General features: G+C 40.7%; 1 protein-coding gene across 2 annotated transcripts in view; it reads left to right on the top strand.

Annotated features, from left to right (window-relative positions):
* Positions 1–13,376, top strand: part of lmx1bb (LIM homeobox transcription factor 1, beta b) — a 58,142-nt gene extending 44,766 nt beyond the window's left edge. The window contains exons 4-9 of one of the 2 annotated variants that reach the window (XM_088994622.1): positions 4,371–4,603; positions 6,857–7,035; positions 7,711–7,788; positions 8,146–8,212; positions 9,380–9,538; positions 12,262–13,376. In XM_088994622.1, coding sequence (XP_088850748.1) covers positions 4,371–4,603; positions 6,857–7,035; positions 7,711–7,788; positions 8,146–8,212; positions 9,380–9,538; positions 12,262–12,419 — 874 coding nt within the window. In that variant the 3' untranslated portion in view covers positions 12,420–13,376. Of the gene's footprint in view, positions 1–4,370; positions 4,604–6,856; positions 7,036–7,710; positions 7,789–8,145; positions 8,213–9,376; positions 9,539–12,261 lie in introns of both variants that reach the window. The other variant, XM_088994621.1, reaches the window with a different exon arrangement.
* The last annotated feature ends 3,912 nt before the right edge of the window (positions 13,377–17,288 follow it).

Genomic DNA, 17,288 nt, shown 5'->3' with positions numbered 1-17,288 from the left:
CCCAATGTCTGAAATCATCATGTGGTTTGCATGTTTTGCAGGGCGAGACACAGAACAACTGTAAACTGTAATATAAAAAAAATGTCCACCAACTTTGAGTGTCCAAATTTGTTTAATCTTTAAATCGTCCTCATATTTATTTAACTTTAGCAGAATGAAAATAAATAAATAAATAAATGTGAGGGACTACCGGCAGGGTGTCACCCATCCTGTCTCGAGACCTTGTTCTGACAGTCACACCCGATCATGATTGGCGTGACCACAGGTTGCCTAGCCAAAACAATCTTAAAAGTAATAGTTGACAGCTGCTGCCGGGATAATCCTCATCCCCTCAGGCTTGGATGAGATTCGCTGACATAAGCGGCTGGGGTGTATTGTTCCCGAAACTGTTTTGGTATTTCTCAGAGTATCGGTCAGCAAAATTTGAGTGCATTGTACGTGTTGCTAAATGCAGCATGATCAACTCAGCCCCGCCCCCGTTCCACCTCCCTCTTTCTTTATGCTTCTCACTTTCTTTCATCATCCCCAGTCCTCCTGATACTTATCACGGCAGCAGAAGCATTAAATGTAATGTCTGTGGAAGGGAAATCATTGGCAGCATGTGGTGAGAGCTTAAGATGTTGTCACACTTTAAGTTGCCTATAATCTGTTCAAAGGGAGAGTGCATAGTTCTCCAGAGTGCCTGTAAAAAGGGGAAAGAAGATGCTGAAGTCTCTCAGCTGCACTTGGCTAGACTGAAGTGTTCATCAGACAAAATAAGTGCCGCTCCCCGTTGGCCTTGTCTTCTATATAATACTTGTAACTCTGGGCTGTGTCTTTTTATATTTGCTAAAAACACCGCATTTTACCACCAGTGAGATAATCTGTCAGAGTGGATAAAGCCAATCACAGATAAATTGAGAAAGAACAGACAAGGGATTACAGGTATGTGGACACAGGATTAAAAAGAAGGATGTGATGAGTCCTCTGGGAGCGAGCTATGTGATGAGATAGCCCCTTTTTCTTTCATTTATGAGTCCGTTGGGGAGGCCTAGGTAAATATTGACCACTCTCTGCTTGAGATGCAGCTATTGATCCACAGAGGAGGCGCTCATCCCTTGATCCGTGCGCTCAGGTGTGGGAGACGGAAAGCGAAAGACAGCATGGGAATTGTTAATGTCGGTGGTCCTAGCTGCGACAGTTTGAGTCGTGTTACACAGCAGGCAGCTGCACGTCCACGTGGTGAGCCAGTAGTTCACGTGGAGGTTGGATATGATGCAATGTCAGGAAAACAAAATGAAACTTGTCATAACTGTTGCATTGTAGTTCAGCCTATACAATCGTATCGACTTTGTCTTTGTTTTAGAAGAAAGTTGCCATGTAGTGTTGGGCCAGAATTTCCCCAAATATATCATGTATGTTACATCAACATATAAAGAAACATCAGCATCCATCCAACCATCAAACCATCCCTCCAACCATCCATCCGTCCATCCATCCAACCATTACCTATCCATCCATCTATTCCGGCAGTCCATTCATCCATTTTGTGAGGTGCTTAACCTCTCCAGGGTGCCCAAAAGTATGACTAGGATTTACTACTTGTACAATATACTGATATAGAGTTAGGCGGAGTCAGATCAAATGTCCTGCCAGAACTAATGTTCACTTATTCATTGAACAGATCAAATTCTGACTACAATCAGGGAATTGATTAAAAAAATAATGTAATGTAATGTTAACACAGCTATGCTTCTTGTCGACATGAAATCATTCTTCATGTGCTCACGGCTGCCTCCCGCGGGCACGTTGGCCCAGTGGCCCCGGACCTCAAACCACTAATCAGGTAATGTTGGGGAGGCTGAATGGAGTGCCTCCCCCTGGTCAACCTTCACTGCTCACACAGCGGTGTTGTTTTAAAGAGCATTCTTTAGCAGCTGAACTTGGAAAGGTATTAAAGTGGGATTAGGCTCCTCCACAATCCACTGCTTGTGTCATTCAGGGAGTTTGTGTTCTCCTCTCCCCACTGCCACCTCTCCACTCCTCTCCTGTTTGATTGTGGCGAGCCGCAGGAGTGGCCCTGACTGTGTCTTTCAAAGGAGAGGGGTAGGGTTAAATCCCTAGTCCACTGCTCCCTGCTAATTCTCCTTGTTCCTTAGAGAAGGATTTACTTCTGCTGCCAGATTCTCAAAGGCCCTCTCTGGCCATCCGAAAAGTCGCCGTTGCCTTCCTGTGGAGGTGTGGTTGCTATAGAAGGGGCGTCATGCGTGGCTATTCCATCTGAATCCCGCAGAGAATGGGGACCAGGGGCTGAAAACAGGCAGAAAGTCCGGATTAGAGTCGAGGACAAAGCAGGACAGGAAGATTCCAGAAGGGACGAATAGGAATTACAGCAGCAAAAATAATGCAAAGTGACAGAGAGGGGAAATAGAAAAATAATGGCTTACAAGATTAGACTCGGTGCACGGAAGAGAAGAAAGGAAAAGGGGCTGAATGAGAATGTTTTCATCTAGATGGGAAGATTTGAGAGAGCGGCCGTAGCTGAATGCAGAATCCCGGACGTATCAAAAGCGTGCTAACAAGTCATTTCCTCAACTTTGCGCTGTCTTTCTTTGCCTAAGCCATCAATCATTAGCTAAACATTACACCTCGGAACCTGTTCTGAGAGATGCATCACTTCTCTCCACTGATCCCACCATATAACACTCTAATCCTTCTAAAAATGTGAAACTAGTCACTGAATATTCAGTTTTATTAGAAATATATTCTATTTTGTTTTAATATACTGTATAATTTATATACAGTAAAGTCTCGTTATATCAATATCGGATATATCGATAGTCCCGGTTATATCGATACTATTTCTATGCACGCACGGAGAAAATTACATGCAAACAGGGTCGGATATATCGATAGTCCCGGTTATATCGATATTTTTTCGGACTCCCTTGAATATCAATATAACGAGACTTTACTGTATAATATAAATTATATACTGTACTCTATATTCTTAATTTATTGCAATAATTGAAACATTTTTCAAACCTTGCTAAATTTAGATTGACGCTGCAAGAAATGTAAAAACAAGTTATCTGTAACTGAGAGTTGAGTGATTATTTGAATTATAAATTGGGGTGTAACTTGTAAAATAACTAATCACTTGTTGATGCGTGATGAGCTGGTTCCATTAAGCAAAAGCAATGCAATCAATTTGAAAGAGCTGCATATTGCTTACAATAGAAACCACACTCCTTTCCAGCGTGCATACAGCTGCCTCGTGCTGCTTGCACACGTGTGAACCAAGACAAACGCACACACCCACACACACCCTATCAGCACTCAATCAGCACCAAGAACACAATTAACATAACAAAACCCCCTTCTCATATTTACACATTGTATTCATCACCATCGCTCATCCCTGCCCAAAAACAGTCGATGATGTTAAATAGTCCCTGCGTCGCACAATGATATACATGTTCACCACAAATAGATAGGCGGGTGCCAGCTGTCTTCCTGACCAGGTCAAACAAAGAGGCCGCTAATAAATCCAGCTTTACGGCTGGACAACATCAACCTCGCTCTGTGCCTCCTTGCTTCATTTCACGTGGCTTCTTCTGAATAAGCGAGCGCAAATTAAATTACTCACAGTTTCCAATAAAACATTGCAAACATCTCGCTGACCGACCGCAAAAGAAGGTGGAGATATGGGACGGCCGACGCGGTTGTTGCAGCCCAGAGCAATGATGTCAGACCAATAGATAAGATGTGACACTCAGCAGTCAGTAATGAATCATGGACCCTGATGTGCTATCTGATGCATATGGATTTTCGGGGCAATGAGGCAAACGTCTTACTGTATTTCGTCGTAAAATCTTTATCGTAGTCAATCAAAGCCTGGGGTCTTTGCCTCTTGGCCTCTTTTTTCCGTTTTAACAATTGTCAGGGTGTCTTGGTCCTTTTGAATTTCCTCAGTCAGAATGACACAAAGCACCATGCTTTGTGCTAAAACATTTCCAGCTATAATGACCGCACAAGCCCATCTTCAACCACATTACAGAACAGATAACAATATACTCAATTGAGCGCCGACCCCCACGAAAGGCCAAATGCAAACAAAGTTGAATCAGCACCAAACTGGAATACTTTCAATGACATCACCCTTCTGCATATCTCTGAATTCATCAGTTTTTCAGGCAACCAAATGAAATGCATATTTGTTGAGTCATTGCATCATTGAACAGACCAATACATTTTCTGCAGTTTGGATCCACTTGGTGACTGACCAATAGGAGAGAGATATAGAGAATTGACCCAATATGGACTTTGAAGTTTTATTTTACTTTTTTATATACCGGCATTCTAAAGGGGGATTTTTTTTTCATTCTTAGGTTGTTTGCAACCAAGTGCAGCGGGTGCATGGAGAAGATTGCCCCAACAGAGTTTGTGATGAGAGCTTTGGAGTGTGTTTATCACCTGAACTGCTTCTGCTGCTGCGTGTGCGACCGGCAGCTGAGAAAAGGTGACGAGTTTGTCCTGAAGGAGGGTCAGCTGCTGTGCAAGGTCGACTACGAGAGGGAGAAGGATTTACTCAGCTCGGTCAGCCCAGATGACTCAGACTCAGGTGAGCCCCGTGCACCCTCTCACAGCAGAGTGAGAACAGCACCGTGGTGTGATCATCACATGACACCGAGGTGTTGGCTTTTGTACGTGATGTGCTATTGCAGTGATAGCCAGCTAAGTCGTCCGTAATAAAGCCAACTTGTGTTCTCATCCAATACTCACACACACACACACACACACACACACACACACGCACACGCACACACAAAAACACACACACACACACACATACACACACACACGCACACGCACACACACACATACACACACACACACACACACACACACGCACACGCGCATGCACACACAAACACACACACACACGCACCCACACTTACACACATGCACACACACATGCACACACACACACACGCACACGCACGCACACACACACACATGCTTGCACACACTGACACAAACACACACGGGCCACAACCTTAGGGATACTGACATATCTATGACTATCCTGTACAATATTATGTGTACAGTAGCATTTAGCATTTATTTTTGTAGGAGTAGGGAGATTTTATTGACCTTTGACATTTATTGTCCAGTCCTACGATTGGACATTTATCAATTGGTTAATTAGTATGGTTGTAATTTTAAATAGCATAGAATCGCACTGCTGAGAGGTGTTTCCAATAAGTTGGTCGCCCTTTGGTACATAGCACATTCTTAATCATTAATTAATTGACTTCATTCTCGCTGCTCTTTTTTCTGGATAGTTTATTAATACATGCAGTGTGAAAATTGCTGCTGGGACATTTAAAACTTCCCTCACGTGATTCATAAAGTAATTTTGAAACTAACGTGAAACAAATATGAATGTATACATTAATGCTGTTTGCACCAAATGTATTCTTTCTTGCCGCCACAAACAATTTAAGAAAATCCTAAGTAACTCTAAAGCAAAGTCAAAATAAGAAAAAAAAATCGTTAACTCTCATATTGTGATTGTGATAGATTGTGGAGGTGTGCTGAAAGATATGGTCCCTGAACGTAAAGCAAAGAGAGAAAGAAAAGCATGGTTTATGCTTAAACAGCTGCAATTTAGCAGACATGACTTGCTGTAAAAGCTTCCAACATGACTTGTTCTGGTAGCTTTCTAATTCGAGGGGGAGCACAAGTTTATGATACAGTAGGAAGTGGATCCAGGACTCAGCCAAGCCCCTCTGTTATAATGGCTCCGCTCTCCATGCGTGGGCAGGCCGTCGTGCTGGAAAGAATTAAATCACTGTATCTTGGTTGAATGACAGAGGGATTTGGGGGCCTTTCTGCAGAACGCCTGCATCTCCACTCTTATCGGCTCAAGTGTTCCTCGCCTATAGCCTCCTCACACAATAAGGCATGTTGCCAAGTCTCACTGTTCACTACCATCTGGCTCACATTTAAACATGCACAAAAGCGGGGAATTTGTCAAATACATCTGTGCCTATGTCAACTTTTGTCAACTTGTGGGAATATTTGCTCTGCCTCATCCTTGTTCGCTCATGTCCCACAGTATCGCACGGGCTTTTGTGCATGCCTCCAAATTTCAGAATGGGGAAAATGTTGACATGAACAGAGGTTAACCTCAGTATGTGGTAGACACAATATATATTTGCAAAGGACAAATGTAGGTACATATCAGAACCAGACACTAAGACATCATGTGTGCTTTCCCTGAAAAAATATTGACTTGTATTTAGCTTACAGTCATTTGACTGAAAATGGGTTTTCAAATGATTACATATTATGGCAAAATGCTGCATTGTCATTACAAATTTCTCCATGACAATGTTTTTGGGATTTTCTTTTTTCCTAGAGCAAATAACCTTCTCTTGAAAATAAAACTATTTAACGAAATTCAGGTCTGAATCCCTTTTTTATCCTTCATTTTAGAAGAAGCATTCCCCATATATATGGTCATTGCCTTCACAAACACTGTCACATTGTCTTCTTATCAGAGATTGATTTTGTCCAAATTAGTTTAAGCTGAGGGCTCAGTGTCCAGTTCAAAGACAAATGTAGATACATCACCGTGCATTATAAGCACACGCTGTGGACTTCTGCAAGTGCCATTATGCATGTGACCGTTTTCTTTTGAAACTAGTTGATAACCACATTCAAAACACATGCTGGTCCTTTGATTTTGCATTAGTGGTGCGTTAATCTCTTTAAAGAGCGGAGAACAATATCATCCATCACTAGACTGTCAATGACAAAAGGGTGTTGTTAGTTCAAACACATACTGATGATGCAAATCTTTTTGCAGAAAAAAGTGACGATGAGGAACTGGATATCAAGCCTGAGAAAGGAGGGATAGGAGGCCCAGGGAAAGGAGATGACAGCAAGGATCCCAGGAGACCCAAAAGACCACGCACCATTTTGACCACTCAGCAGAGACGAGCTTTCAAGGCCTCCTTTGAGGTGTCCTCGAAGCCCTGCAGGAAGGTATGTGTCAGGCTGCTTTAATCTGGCAATGGTTTTCCATCATGCTGAAGCTACTGTCCATTAGCTTCTTCCATTTTCACCGTGTCTGGCCGAATAGGTCAATTTTTAGTCTCATTGTTATCAATCTTAACTCATGGACTGCCAGACGTTGTGTTGACGTTGTGGCCAGGGTTTTTGTCATTTTCACTAAAATTTCAGGACACACAAAAAATTGAGTTTTAGGACTACATAAACAGTCAATGCAGCGTAAGACTCTCTTCTTTCATCAGAAAAAAAAAAAATCCTAAATTATCTGGGTCTGGAGTTATATGAGCTTGAAATGAGGTCGGGAGTCCAAAATACAATGCAATATTATATAGCGCTTTAACAACAGGTGAAGCTGTATCAAAGTGCTAACATGAAAAAAGGCAGATGCTGCACCCTCATGAAAGGAAAAAAACATTGCCAGAAATCTGACCAGCGCTTAAGCGGCACCCTCCGGCAAGAAAAAAATAAACCCGAATGGCAGCAAACGAGTTAAGATGGTGTTATCAATGGAGTAAAAGCGCCGAATGACACTCTGCCTCAATAGCTTTAAAGTGATCAGCAGCAACAGATCAAATTACTCATTCTTTCAAGCAAACGCTGCACCTTGAGCATTGATGTTGTTCATGATGTTGAAATCATTGTCTTCAGGTGAGGGAGACGCTGGCTGCAGAGACGGGACTCAGTGTTCGGGTGGTCCAGGTGTGGTTCCAGAACCAAAGAGCTAAGGTGGGAAGAAACATCTTCCACAGCCCGTTTCCATCTTGAATGTACACAAAGAGCCCAGAAGATGAATCACCAAAACGATGTGTTTTAAAGAGATCACTACATTCCTTTCACGGCTGCAAAAAAGAAAAGAAATATCACTTGAAGTTGCAAATCTAGCACATTGATGTACTAAATGTCTACACCCTCCCTTGGGCCGATGACTATCTTGTAAAATCCTTTGATACTTGACAATGAAATGCACTGCGATAGAGATTTCAGTCAGTTCACGCGAGGGTGAAGAGCGTGAAGCATCCTTTCTAAATTAAAGATTGCATGTTACTTTTGGGAGTTCCTCACAACTTGGACTCTTTTGTTTAGATGAAGAAGTTGGCCAGAAGACAACAGCAACAACAAGAACAACAGAATTCCCAGAGACTTGGGCAAGGTAGCCACTGAGTACACACTAAGAGATTTCATTCCTCAAGTGCTGCATATTTATTGTATTTTATCACATTTTACTTTGTCTTTTGAGTACACAAGAAAATGTATTATGTTTAGTGGGATTTCCGCCGCCCAAAACATTGCTTTTGAAAATAATAAAAACCTATAATACTTAAAAAATTCAATCAACACTGTGTATAAGTGTATTAATCTGATAGTGTTTTGATATACAGGACCATGATAATGATGCAATTTTAATATCGGTGTTATTAAAAAAAGCAGACATTACAAAGTCACTGCACTACACACTACACTATAAATGAAGAAAAAACATGAAAATACAGTTTCTTTCACATTTAATATTTCAATCATGCCCTTACAACTGAGATATTACATGCAGATTGTGTTTCGCATGAACATTAAGTCGTGATGTGTATATAAAAGACAAGCACTAAAAATAGCCCAAAAATATAATTGAAGCACTGAATCCAAAATGATTTCTCCCTGATGTTTTCCCCTTCTCAATTCACTTTTATTCGCACAAGAAAAAATATGTTAAATTGTTAAATATATATTTGATGTCCCGAATAAATGCCAATAATAATAGAAGAAGAAAACATGTGAACAAAGACATGCAAAATATCAACATGCAATTGAAATGTTGCTATGTATCAAAATTTCAGACTTTGTAAAATAGACGGCATTTCTTTTATTACGAAAAGGGATTGAGTTTGCATTGGAAGAAGCCCCTGCAGAGATGTGTCTTCATCAGTCACTTTGCTTCGAACAGTGTTTGCAAAACAAACTGGCTGTAGTTGAGTGCGTTTCCAGGGTAATACTGACAAAGGCATTCAAGGCAGTTAGTTATTCGGACCTTGCCGTTATCTCTCACCAAAAAATGCATTCTTCACAAACACGCAAATATCCTTTTTGCATATATATATATATATATATATATATATATATATATATATAAAGATTTTATTTAACACGATGCAAATTACACAGGATTGCACTGCATGCTGGGAAAAAAAATATGGGAACTATATTAATTCGCCAGAACCTACAAGGAGTCAAACCCATGAATCAATGCATTAACTGTTCCTTTCGACATGTTTATCTGTGACATCATGCAAACTTGCTCTCATGTGTCCTCACTTTGTTGCAGAAGTAATGTCAAATCGAATGGAGGGGATGATGAGCTCCTTCACACCATTGCCTCCGCCACAGCAACAGCTGGTCTCTATGGATCAGAATGGCTACAGCACAGATCCATTCCAACAAGGGCTCACCCCTCCACAGATGCCCGGGGACCACATGAACCCATATGGTGAGCATCCAGTCACTCACAAACCCCCGCTTAGTTATCTCCCCCACCCCCAACCTCCACACCCCTTGATCAATCTCATAGCTCCCCAGCGTGGAGCATATTTTCAAGCCACAGCAACCTGATCTAAGTGCCAGCAGCTCCTCCCACATGCGATAACGCAAGCGTACATATAGACGTGTTTGTGTTTTGCTGATCATGTGGTTTCAAGATCGCTGCCCCCGACTTTTGAAGCATCCCGTTACTGATGATCTAGGTCAGGGGTGGGCAAACTTTTTGACTCGCGGGCCGCATTGGGTTCTAAAATTTGACAGAGGGGCCGGGCCAGGAGCATTTGGAGGGAGTGTTTGGGCCGGAAATACTAAACCTAAAGCATTAAAGGACAACCGACGCCACCATGGTGAATCGTTGTGTGTTGCACCAAGACAACTATTTGATATTCGCTGACACAAATTCCCAGCTGACAAATCAGCCCATTTCCAACGGAGCTTGGGCGCAATCTTCTGCATTTTCTGGGTGCTACATTGCTGGCTCGAATTGATATGGGAGGACTCCTTGAGTCAATTGCAAACATTTATGCTTTCCTCTTCAGAACTATTTGAATCATATTCATAACTGGATGAGTAACAAGAAAACATCTTCTCCGAATCTGAAGCCATTGTTTTGATTCTCGAGCAAGGCAAGACGTCTTGGCGTGACGTCACGAACAAGGGTGTGGGACCTTCTGAAACTGGCCATTTCCGGATTCATTTTGAAGTCATTTTTATTGGTGTTTTTCATTTAACTAAAAATATCAGCCTGCCTGATTTGGGTATTTTAGATGCTATAAAACGTTTTTCTGATGTCAGTGGGAAACAAAAAAAATGGTGCCGGTTGTCCTTCAAATGTCGTGTGTACAAACCTCATAGCACAGTAAGAATACTACAACCCAATTTAGTAACTGTCTTTCAAATGTGAAAAATATCCCTGATTAGTTAATAAATTCTTCTCAAGGAATATGGCGTTTACATACTATTTCGCAGATACTTGGAGGAGGAAATGGAAATAGATTAAAATAACATATGCACTGTGATTTATCAAGATTGCGTCTGTTTTTAATAAGTTTTCATTGAAGGGGCAAAGTTAAAGAAATCAATATTTATTGAAAAATGGAATCACTTTCAACATTCAAAACACATTATTACATAACGAAATATTCAAGCTCAATAATACCTACTTGTGTTAAATTCCGCCAAATCATAGATGGTTTGTCCTGACTGCGCGCTCAACAAACTCTCCAGTGACGCCCTCGCCTTCATGCGCAGACAGTACACGTGTACCGTCGCCGAGCACACAGACGTAGGCTACCTGCAGTTGAAATTTGCATACTCGGCACGGCAGCCAATCAGAAGCCTGCTTCTCTCTTCCGGACTTTCGCAAGCGTTATAAAGTCGTGCAATTGCATGTCATTTTCCAAAATAGATGCACAGAACCTCAGCCCAGAAGAAAGATTCAAAAGAAGCTAACAACATATGTGACGCTACAAAACGTAAATTTACATTAAACCGTGACTGTAAAGTGTACGTGAGACTTATGAAAGGGCTTAGTGGTTCGTAGGAAGCAATGCAAACGTTGCATTGTGCTCCACAATGACAATCGACTACTGCAGCAAAATTTATGGCCATGCACATTTACTGTAAATTAAGCACGGTAGCATTTGTAGTAGGTACATTCTTGATTTTAAAAAAACTTTATTTTGTGACAATGTTTTTAATGTGATTTGTTGTTTCTTTGTTTTGTAAGTTGTGAAAAATGGGGCAGGCAACTTTTTACTTACCTGCCCTGTTGTCTGCTAACTTTTTGTCATGAGAGACACTGTTTTTACTATACTTTGGGCACGTTCGGCGGGCCGGATTAAAAAGCCTAACGGGCCTTATGTGGCCCGCGGGCCGTAGTTTGCCCATGTCTGATCTAGGTGGTTAAAAACATGTGGTCAGTCAGCGTGGAGCGATTTGAGGAGACGGAGAGCAATTCCGACAAAGACTGAGGGTCGTGTCTGCCGGCACATCGGGAAACGAGTGCAACTACAGACAGATTTTGCAAAGACATTAAACTGCAAATGAGAGGAGGGGGGAAAAAAATCAGTCAATCAAGTTTTAATCCACAGGATGTTACTGGAATAACACTTTTCAGAGTGATGTCCTCAACAAACCCCATAGGGACCATTTCCACAAGTTCATAACTTCCTTTTAATTTGCCTCCATTTAGTTCTTCTTGATGGTAACCTAAATCCCTGGTCTCATCACTCTCTTTCGGTTTGGGGAAAAGAACAATATTGGCAAGGCATTAAAAGATATGTCTCAAAACACTGTCCCCATTTTGTGCACTATCATTAAGATCCAGAGTGTAATAAAGTTAACTATTCCCTTTAGAGAAATAACATGTTGAGGTTTTATGAAAGGCGTAAACAGTTGCTATTAGCCAGATCTTTTAGGAGGATGCCCCTTGTTTACATGCGGCCTCACAGAGCACAATTGTCCCGGCGAGGGCTGCAAAAAGTGAGCGTTGATGATTTCTGAGGTTTCACAATTGTGATGACACAAAAACATAATTCCTCCAAGTGACGATTAGTAATCATAATTTCCCAGCGCTGCCATAGGTGGCAAGATTAAATTGATTTATGCAGTTGTTTTTTTTCCCGCTCTGCTTCATCGAGGTGACAGCTTTTTGTACTTTAATTCACACAGGTAACGATTCCGCATTCCACGACATCGACAGTGACACGTCTTTAACCAGCCTAAGTGACTGCTTCATGGCATCATCAGAAGTCAACTCCATGCAGGCCCGTGTGGGGAACCCAATCGACCGTCTGTACTCCATGCAAAACTCCTATTTTGCATCATGAAACGACAAAGAAAGCAACAAAAAACAGTACACCACAAACTGCGAATCTCTCACTGAAGCCTGGCGCTCGGGCGTTTGTACACAAGCACGGTTCTGACACAAGAAGGTGCTCGTGATGGGCGCTTCGTCCAAGATTGCTAAACCACTTGGAGGACAGTGAAGACCCATGGGACAAAAAGACTTGTTAATTCTTTGAAACCATTCATTAGGTTGGCTTACCCCGAGTAGGAGATACTGTATTACTATTTTCCTTGTTCAGAAGTAGATATTCAAGCCGCTGACACACTCTCAAACGAAATATGTAACATCGTGAATCCAAACAATGCATGATCAATTGTGAACAAAAACTTTTCCAAGTCATCCCGGTTATGATGTGGTGTTTGGATCTTTTTTTTTCTTAACACTACATGGTTTACCATGTTTACCGCTAGCATTTTGATCACTATCAGTAGGTACTAGATATTGTGTTAATAGTAAATAGGTGCAGCATGTCTGCAAGAGTGACTGTACATTCGTGTATGTTTGAGAGTTTGTGGTGAGAAAGAAGCATTTAAAAGATTTTTTTAAAGGTAGAGAAAATGGTGAACTCGTCAGATCAGTGAAATGTAAATACTTTTCCGCGGCAAATTGGATGTGCATGTTAAAAATGGAAAGCATTATATTTATTTAACTATAACAGGCTTTTGAAGGTACATATTAAAAATGAAAAGCTTTATTTAAAAAGTAGGTTTTTTTTCAGAGCAATTCGTTTGTTCACAAGTTTCACAATGTATTTGTGTGCCATTTTAATATGAAGATTAACCCTTTTTCTCAGTCAAGCTGTAAATGAGCAATGTGCTATTTATTTCGTACAGACCATACACTCTTTGTTGTCATTGTCATATGTGCATTCTGAAAATGTTGAAGTTGCTAATTGACCAAAGTTGACTGGTTTGATGAATAAACAATGTCTTTCTCCTGATAACATTGAATCAATTTCCTCCTTCAGAGTACCAGATTTGAAACAAATAATATGACCAGCATATTCTTGTGCCGGTCCCAAGCCCGGAAAAATACAGAGGGTTGTGCCAGGAAGGGCATCCGACGTAAAAGCTTGGCCAAAACAAACATGCGGATCAAACCTCTAAAGATGGAGGACACTGATTTGCTGTGGCGACCCCGTCAAGGGAAAAGCCGAAAGGAAAAGAAGAAGATTAAGATGACAAACAAGATAAACATTTCTTCAGCTTCAAGTATAAAAGATGAATAATTTTGGCCGAATAAGGCAATAGCATAGTGAAGAACAATTGTTTCTCAACAGCTACATGCTACAGAACTTAATATTTGAAAACAAATAACAGGTTGTTACGTTGTCACCATATACAAGGTCAGACAGGGACATTTTTGTTGTTGTTTCTGTGCATTTTTACTATTTTTGCTTCAATGTGGACACTGGAACCAGATACAGCACATGTGAGACAAGTGAACCAACACTGCTAATGTTCAGACTATGGACATAAAAAGTGGAGTTATTATAACTGACATAATGACAATAAATGTTTATTTATGCACTCCATGCACAGTGGGCAAATTTGACAAAGAGTAATGGAGTGTGTTATAGTATGTACGAAGAAAAAATGACTCTTGGTTGAAATACAGGATACACCCTGGCTTGCTCGCAAAGGAATGGCAGAGTACATAGAGACAGACAATGTTCACATCATAACTACTGTACATAGGAACCACTACTCCATTAGTTACCATAACTGTCATTGTGGTTTAAAATAATTAATTCAAAACCTCAACCTTAATACTGATGACAAATGTGTAATTGAACATTTTTTCCTTTTAAATTCAGTACAGTTCAGTCTTGACTGCTGTCAGGCCAACCTTAGTTCAAGTCAATTCAAACCCCAGGATTGCTTCTTTGTGCCAACTTTAAAATACAAACTCACTAAGGCCTTGATATCCTTGTAAAGTGTTTTTCGCTTTGCTTTGATTCAGAAGTTGAACCTCGGGGCATGTTGCACAGTTGCGAATGAACAACCGTTGTGGCGGCTTGCTTGACGAGACAGGTTCCCTGCTCACGGCTTTTTTTGCCCTTAAGTAGGTCTGCAGGGGGCCCGGCGGCGAGACAGTTATCTCAATATATCTGTGCCGCGGTTTTGACGTTACGTCATAATATGTCTCTACGTGAAAGTGATTGGTGGTGCAAAAAAATGAACAAAAAAAGTGGACATACCAGGTCGCCTCAAAAAATATGCTATGTGTCCAAGCTCATTGATCACAAGGTTGCATGGTGCAAATCAGGGGTGGGCACTTCATTTTTCTAATGTGCCATGCTACTTATTTGTGCTTAATGTTCCCTGAATGGTGAAGGCTGTGAGACTTCTTTGAAGAGCACATTATTTTTTTTATAATTTATAAGAATTTCAAGGCTGTCGCAAACACTTTTTTTAAAATAATTTATTATCCATTGATCATTTGAGTGATACACACACGCGCGCTGACTAATGATTTCTTTTTTTTCTGAGGTACCTGCCTGACAGTGATTAGCACGCACCTACAAATACACTTAACTTTTGCAGAGGTTGAATTCTCACTTTAAAGTAAGTCTTATTTCAATACTCATTTTTTATCAGCCATTGTCTGGTGTCATGCATGTTCTCTTGCCAGGTCAAATGCTTCTCACAGCAATTTAGACAGTTCAGATAATCTGCAGTGAAAGCTGGGGACATAAAAATTAACAAACAAAGAAATAAACAAAAAATAACAACAAAAACAGAAAGATCCATGCCTCAGTAATTAAAAACAACATAATGAGCTAAAATATGTTTTCTTTGGAATTAATCTATTGGCTAAATTGAAAATGACAGATTCCAATACGATCACTGCCTCTTCGGTCAGCCACTGCACAGGCCATCAACACATGCAAATAACAATATTGATCAGCAAAACCAAAAGCAGGAAACACCATTGAACTCATAGTAAATGAACAAAGAAAATCTGATTACTCCTGTAAAAGTGCAGAAAGGAGTGGCTGTAGTGCAGTAAAACAGCGGAGCGTAAACCTCGCCCAGGTCCTCAGGCTTCTTCTGGCGGCTGCTTACAAGAGCCACCTGGACGCGCGCTCATCCTTCATCTCATTGACAGCTCAGCACTGCACTCAGGTCCGCTTCCACCTTCCGTCTGTGCAGTCACGTGATGATACGTATTGCGAAAACTCTCCAATAATAGTTTCTGCTGTGTCTCAGTATGGTATGTTCTCACTAAGTAAGGCCATCATGAACAAAGGGTGCAAGTGATATTCTTAATGGTTTGAAGCATTCCAGAAGTAAATCTCCACAGTCAAGACGACACCCAGGTTACAACATCTTTTCACGGGTAATACCTCAAGTTAAGGATTTACAGAAGCAGAGTGCTGTGGCAGGCAGAGCCATCTTTGTCAGTGGTTGCAAATACTGTATTGAAGAACAAATCTGTTGTACTTTACGTAAACAGTTCATAAATTCTCTTGTTTCTGAAATTTTACTTTTACACGCTACTTTTAAAAATATACTTTGTAAACATAAAGTTGTTATTTTCCACCTCAGGGATAACAACATAAGTTTGAAAAGATAAAGAAATAGAGCAAAGATAACTAAAAGACAGTAAAATGTAAACAAGTGAGATATGTAAAACCAACCACAGATAAGATCTTGATTAAGATCAAGGGGTGGGGATTATACGATTTATTTGTTGTGCCAATTATAAACTAAAATGTTCACTGTTTGCAATAATATGTTGTTTTTGACATTCCAGGCATGCAGTTTTCTAATAGACAACGAAAACTGAGCGCAGCACCTGCATTCAGCGTTTCCCATCACAGTGGTACTGGTCTGGTCTTGACAGGTCTTGATCAGAATTCCTGAGTTTACTCTGCCCAAGACTTTTGACTTGGACACCGTGACCAGACCAAGAACAGTTAAAAGCGGTCTCGAGACAGTGACAAACACGCATTTGCCAGTGGCCGGAAAACCAGTACGTTATCATCAATTCAGTCAGTGTTTCAAGGCAATTAAAAAACTGCAATTGTCTGTCTGTTACTCCAACATTGTGATTTTAACTGCACATCCATCGTTGCTAAATTGAAGTCCGTTATTGCTATTTTAAGACGGTCAAAGAGTGTTTTAGTCCGTCATCGTGAACATTACTAAATTGCTTTTCTTCATCACTATTTTGGATCAACAGATCTTCTTCCCCTCCTCCTCCTCCTCCTTCTATTTAAAAGAGACACCCAGACAGTGCATTTCTACAACTGCATCGAAATATATAATAATCTGTCAGGCCGTCTGTGACATGAATTTTTAATATGTTTTGATTACATTTTGAGTGGTCAATTGAAACCTCTCAGAATGTACAATATATTAGTGATCTAGCTGCTTATTTAGTCAGAGAAATGTGAAGAGTTGGAGTTTCATGTTGTTTTTGGACACCCCAACCTGAACACATTAGAAAGAATATAACATCGGACGTAGCAAGCAATTCTATCAAGTGTCTGAAGAGAAGAAGCTACAGTTAGGTGCGATATAATTGCTTTAATGAAGAAAGATTTCTTAACACCAATAGTGTCCTGACTTTGGGAAAGTCAAGTATATTACTGAAGAAGACCTGTAACGTCTTCTATAATGAAGTTGGCTCAGCTAGGTATGTTAGCAAATTTGTTCTCAAGTTATATTGGTAGGGGTACCGCATTCTAATAGCTGCCTTTATTTCTTTCGGACTGTTTACTTAGACGATGATGCCCTTTGGATACCTTCCAGAGATTAATGAATCGGATTATGTTCGGCCTGAAAGGATGTGCTGTGTCCATGATGTGGTGATCTAGTTGAACAAAATGGGAAGAGCATGT

Source organism: Hippocampus bargibanti, linkage group LG04 (genome assembly GCF_051943395.1).
Source record: "Hippocampus bargibanti isolate YZ-2025 linkage group LG04, ASM5194339v1, whole genome shotgun sequence".
Taxonomy (NCBI): domain Eukaryota; kingdom Metazoa; phylum Chordata; class Actinopteri; order Syngnathiformes; family Syngnathidae; genus Hippocampus; species Hippocampus bargibanti.
This window is presented reverse-complemented; position numbering and strand designations above follow the sequence as displayed.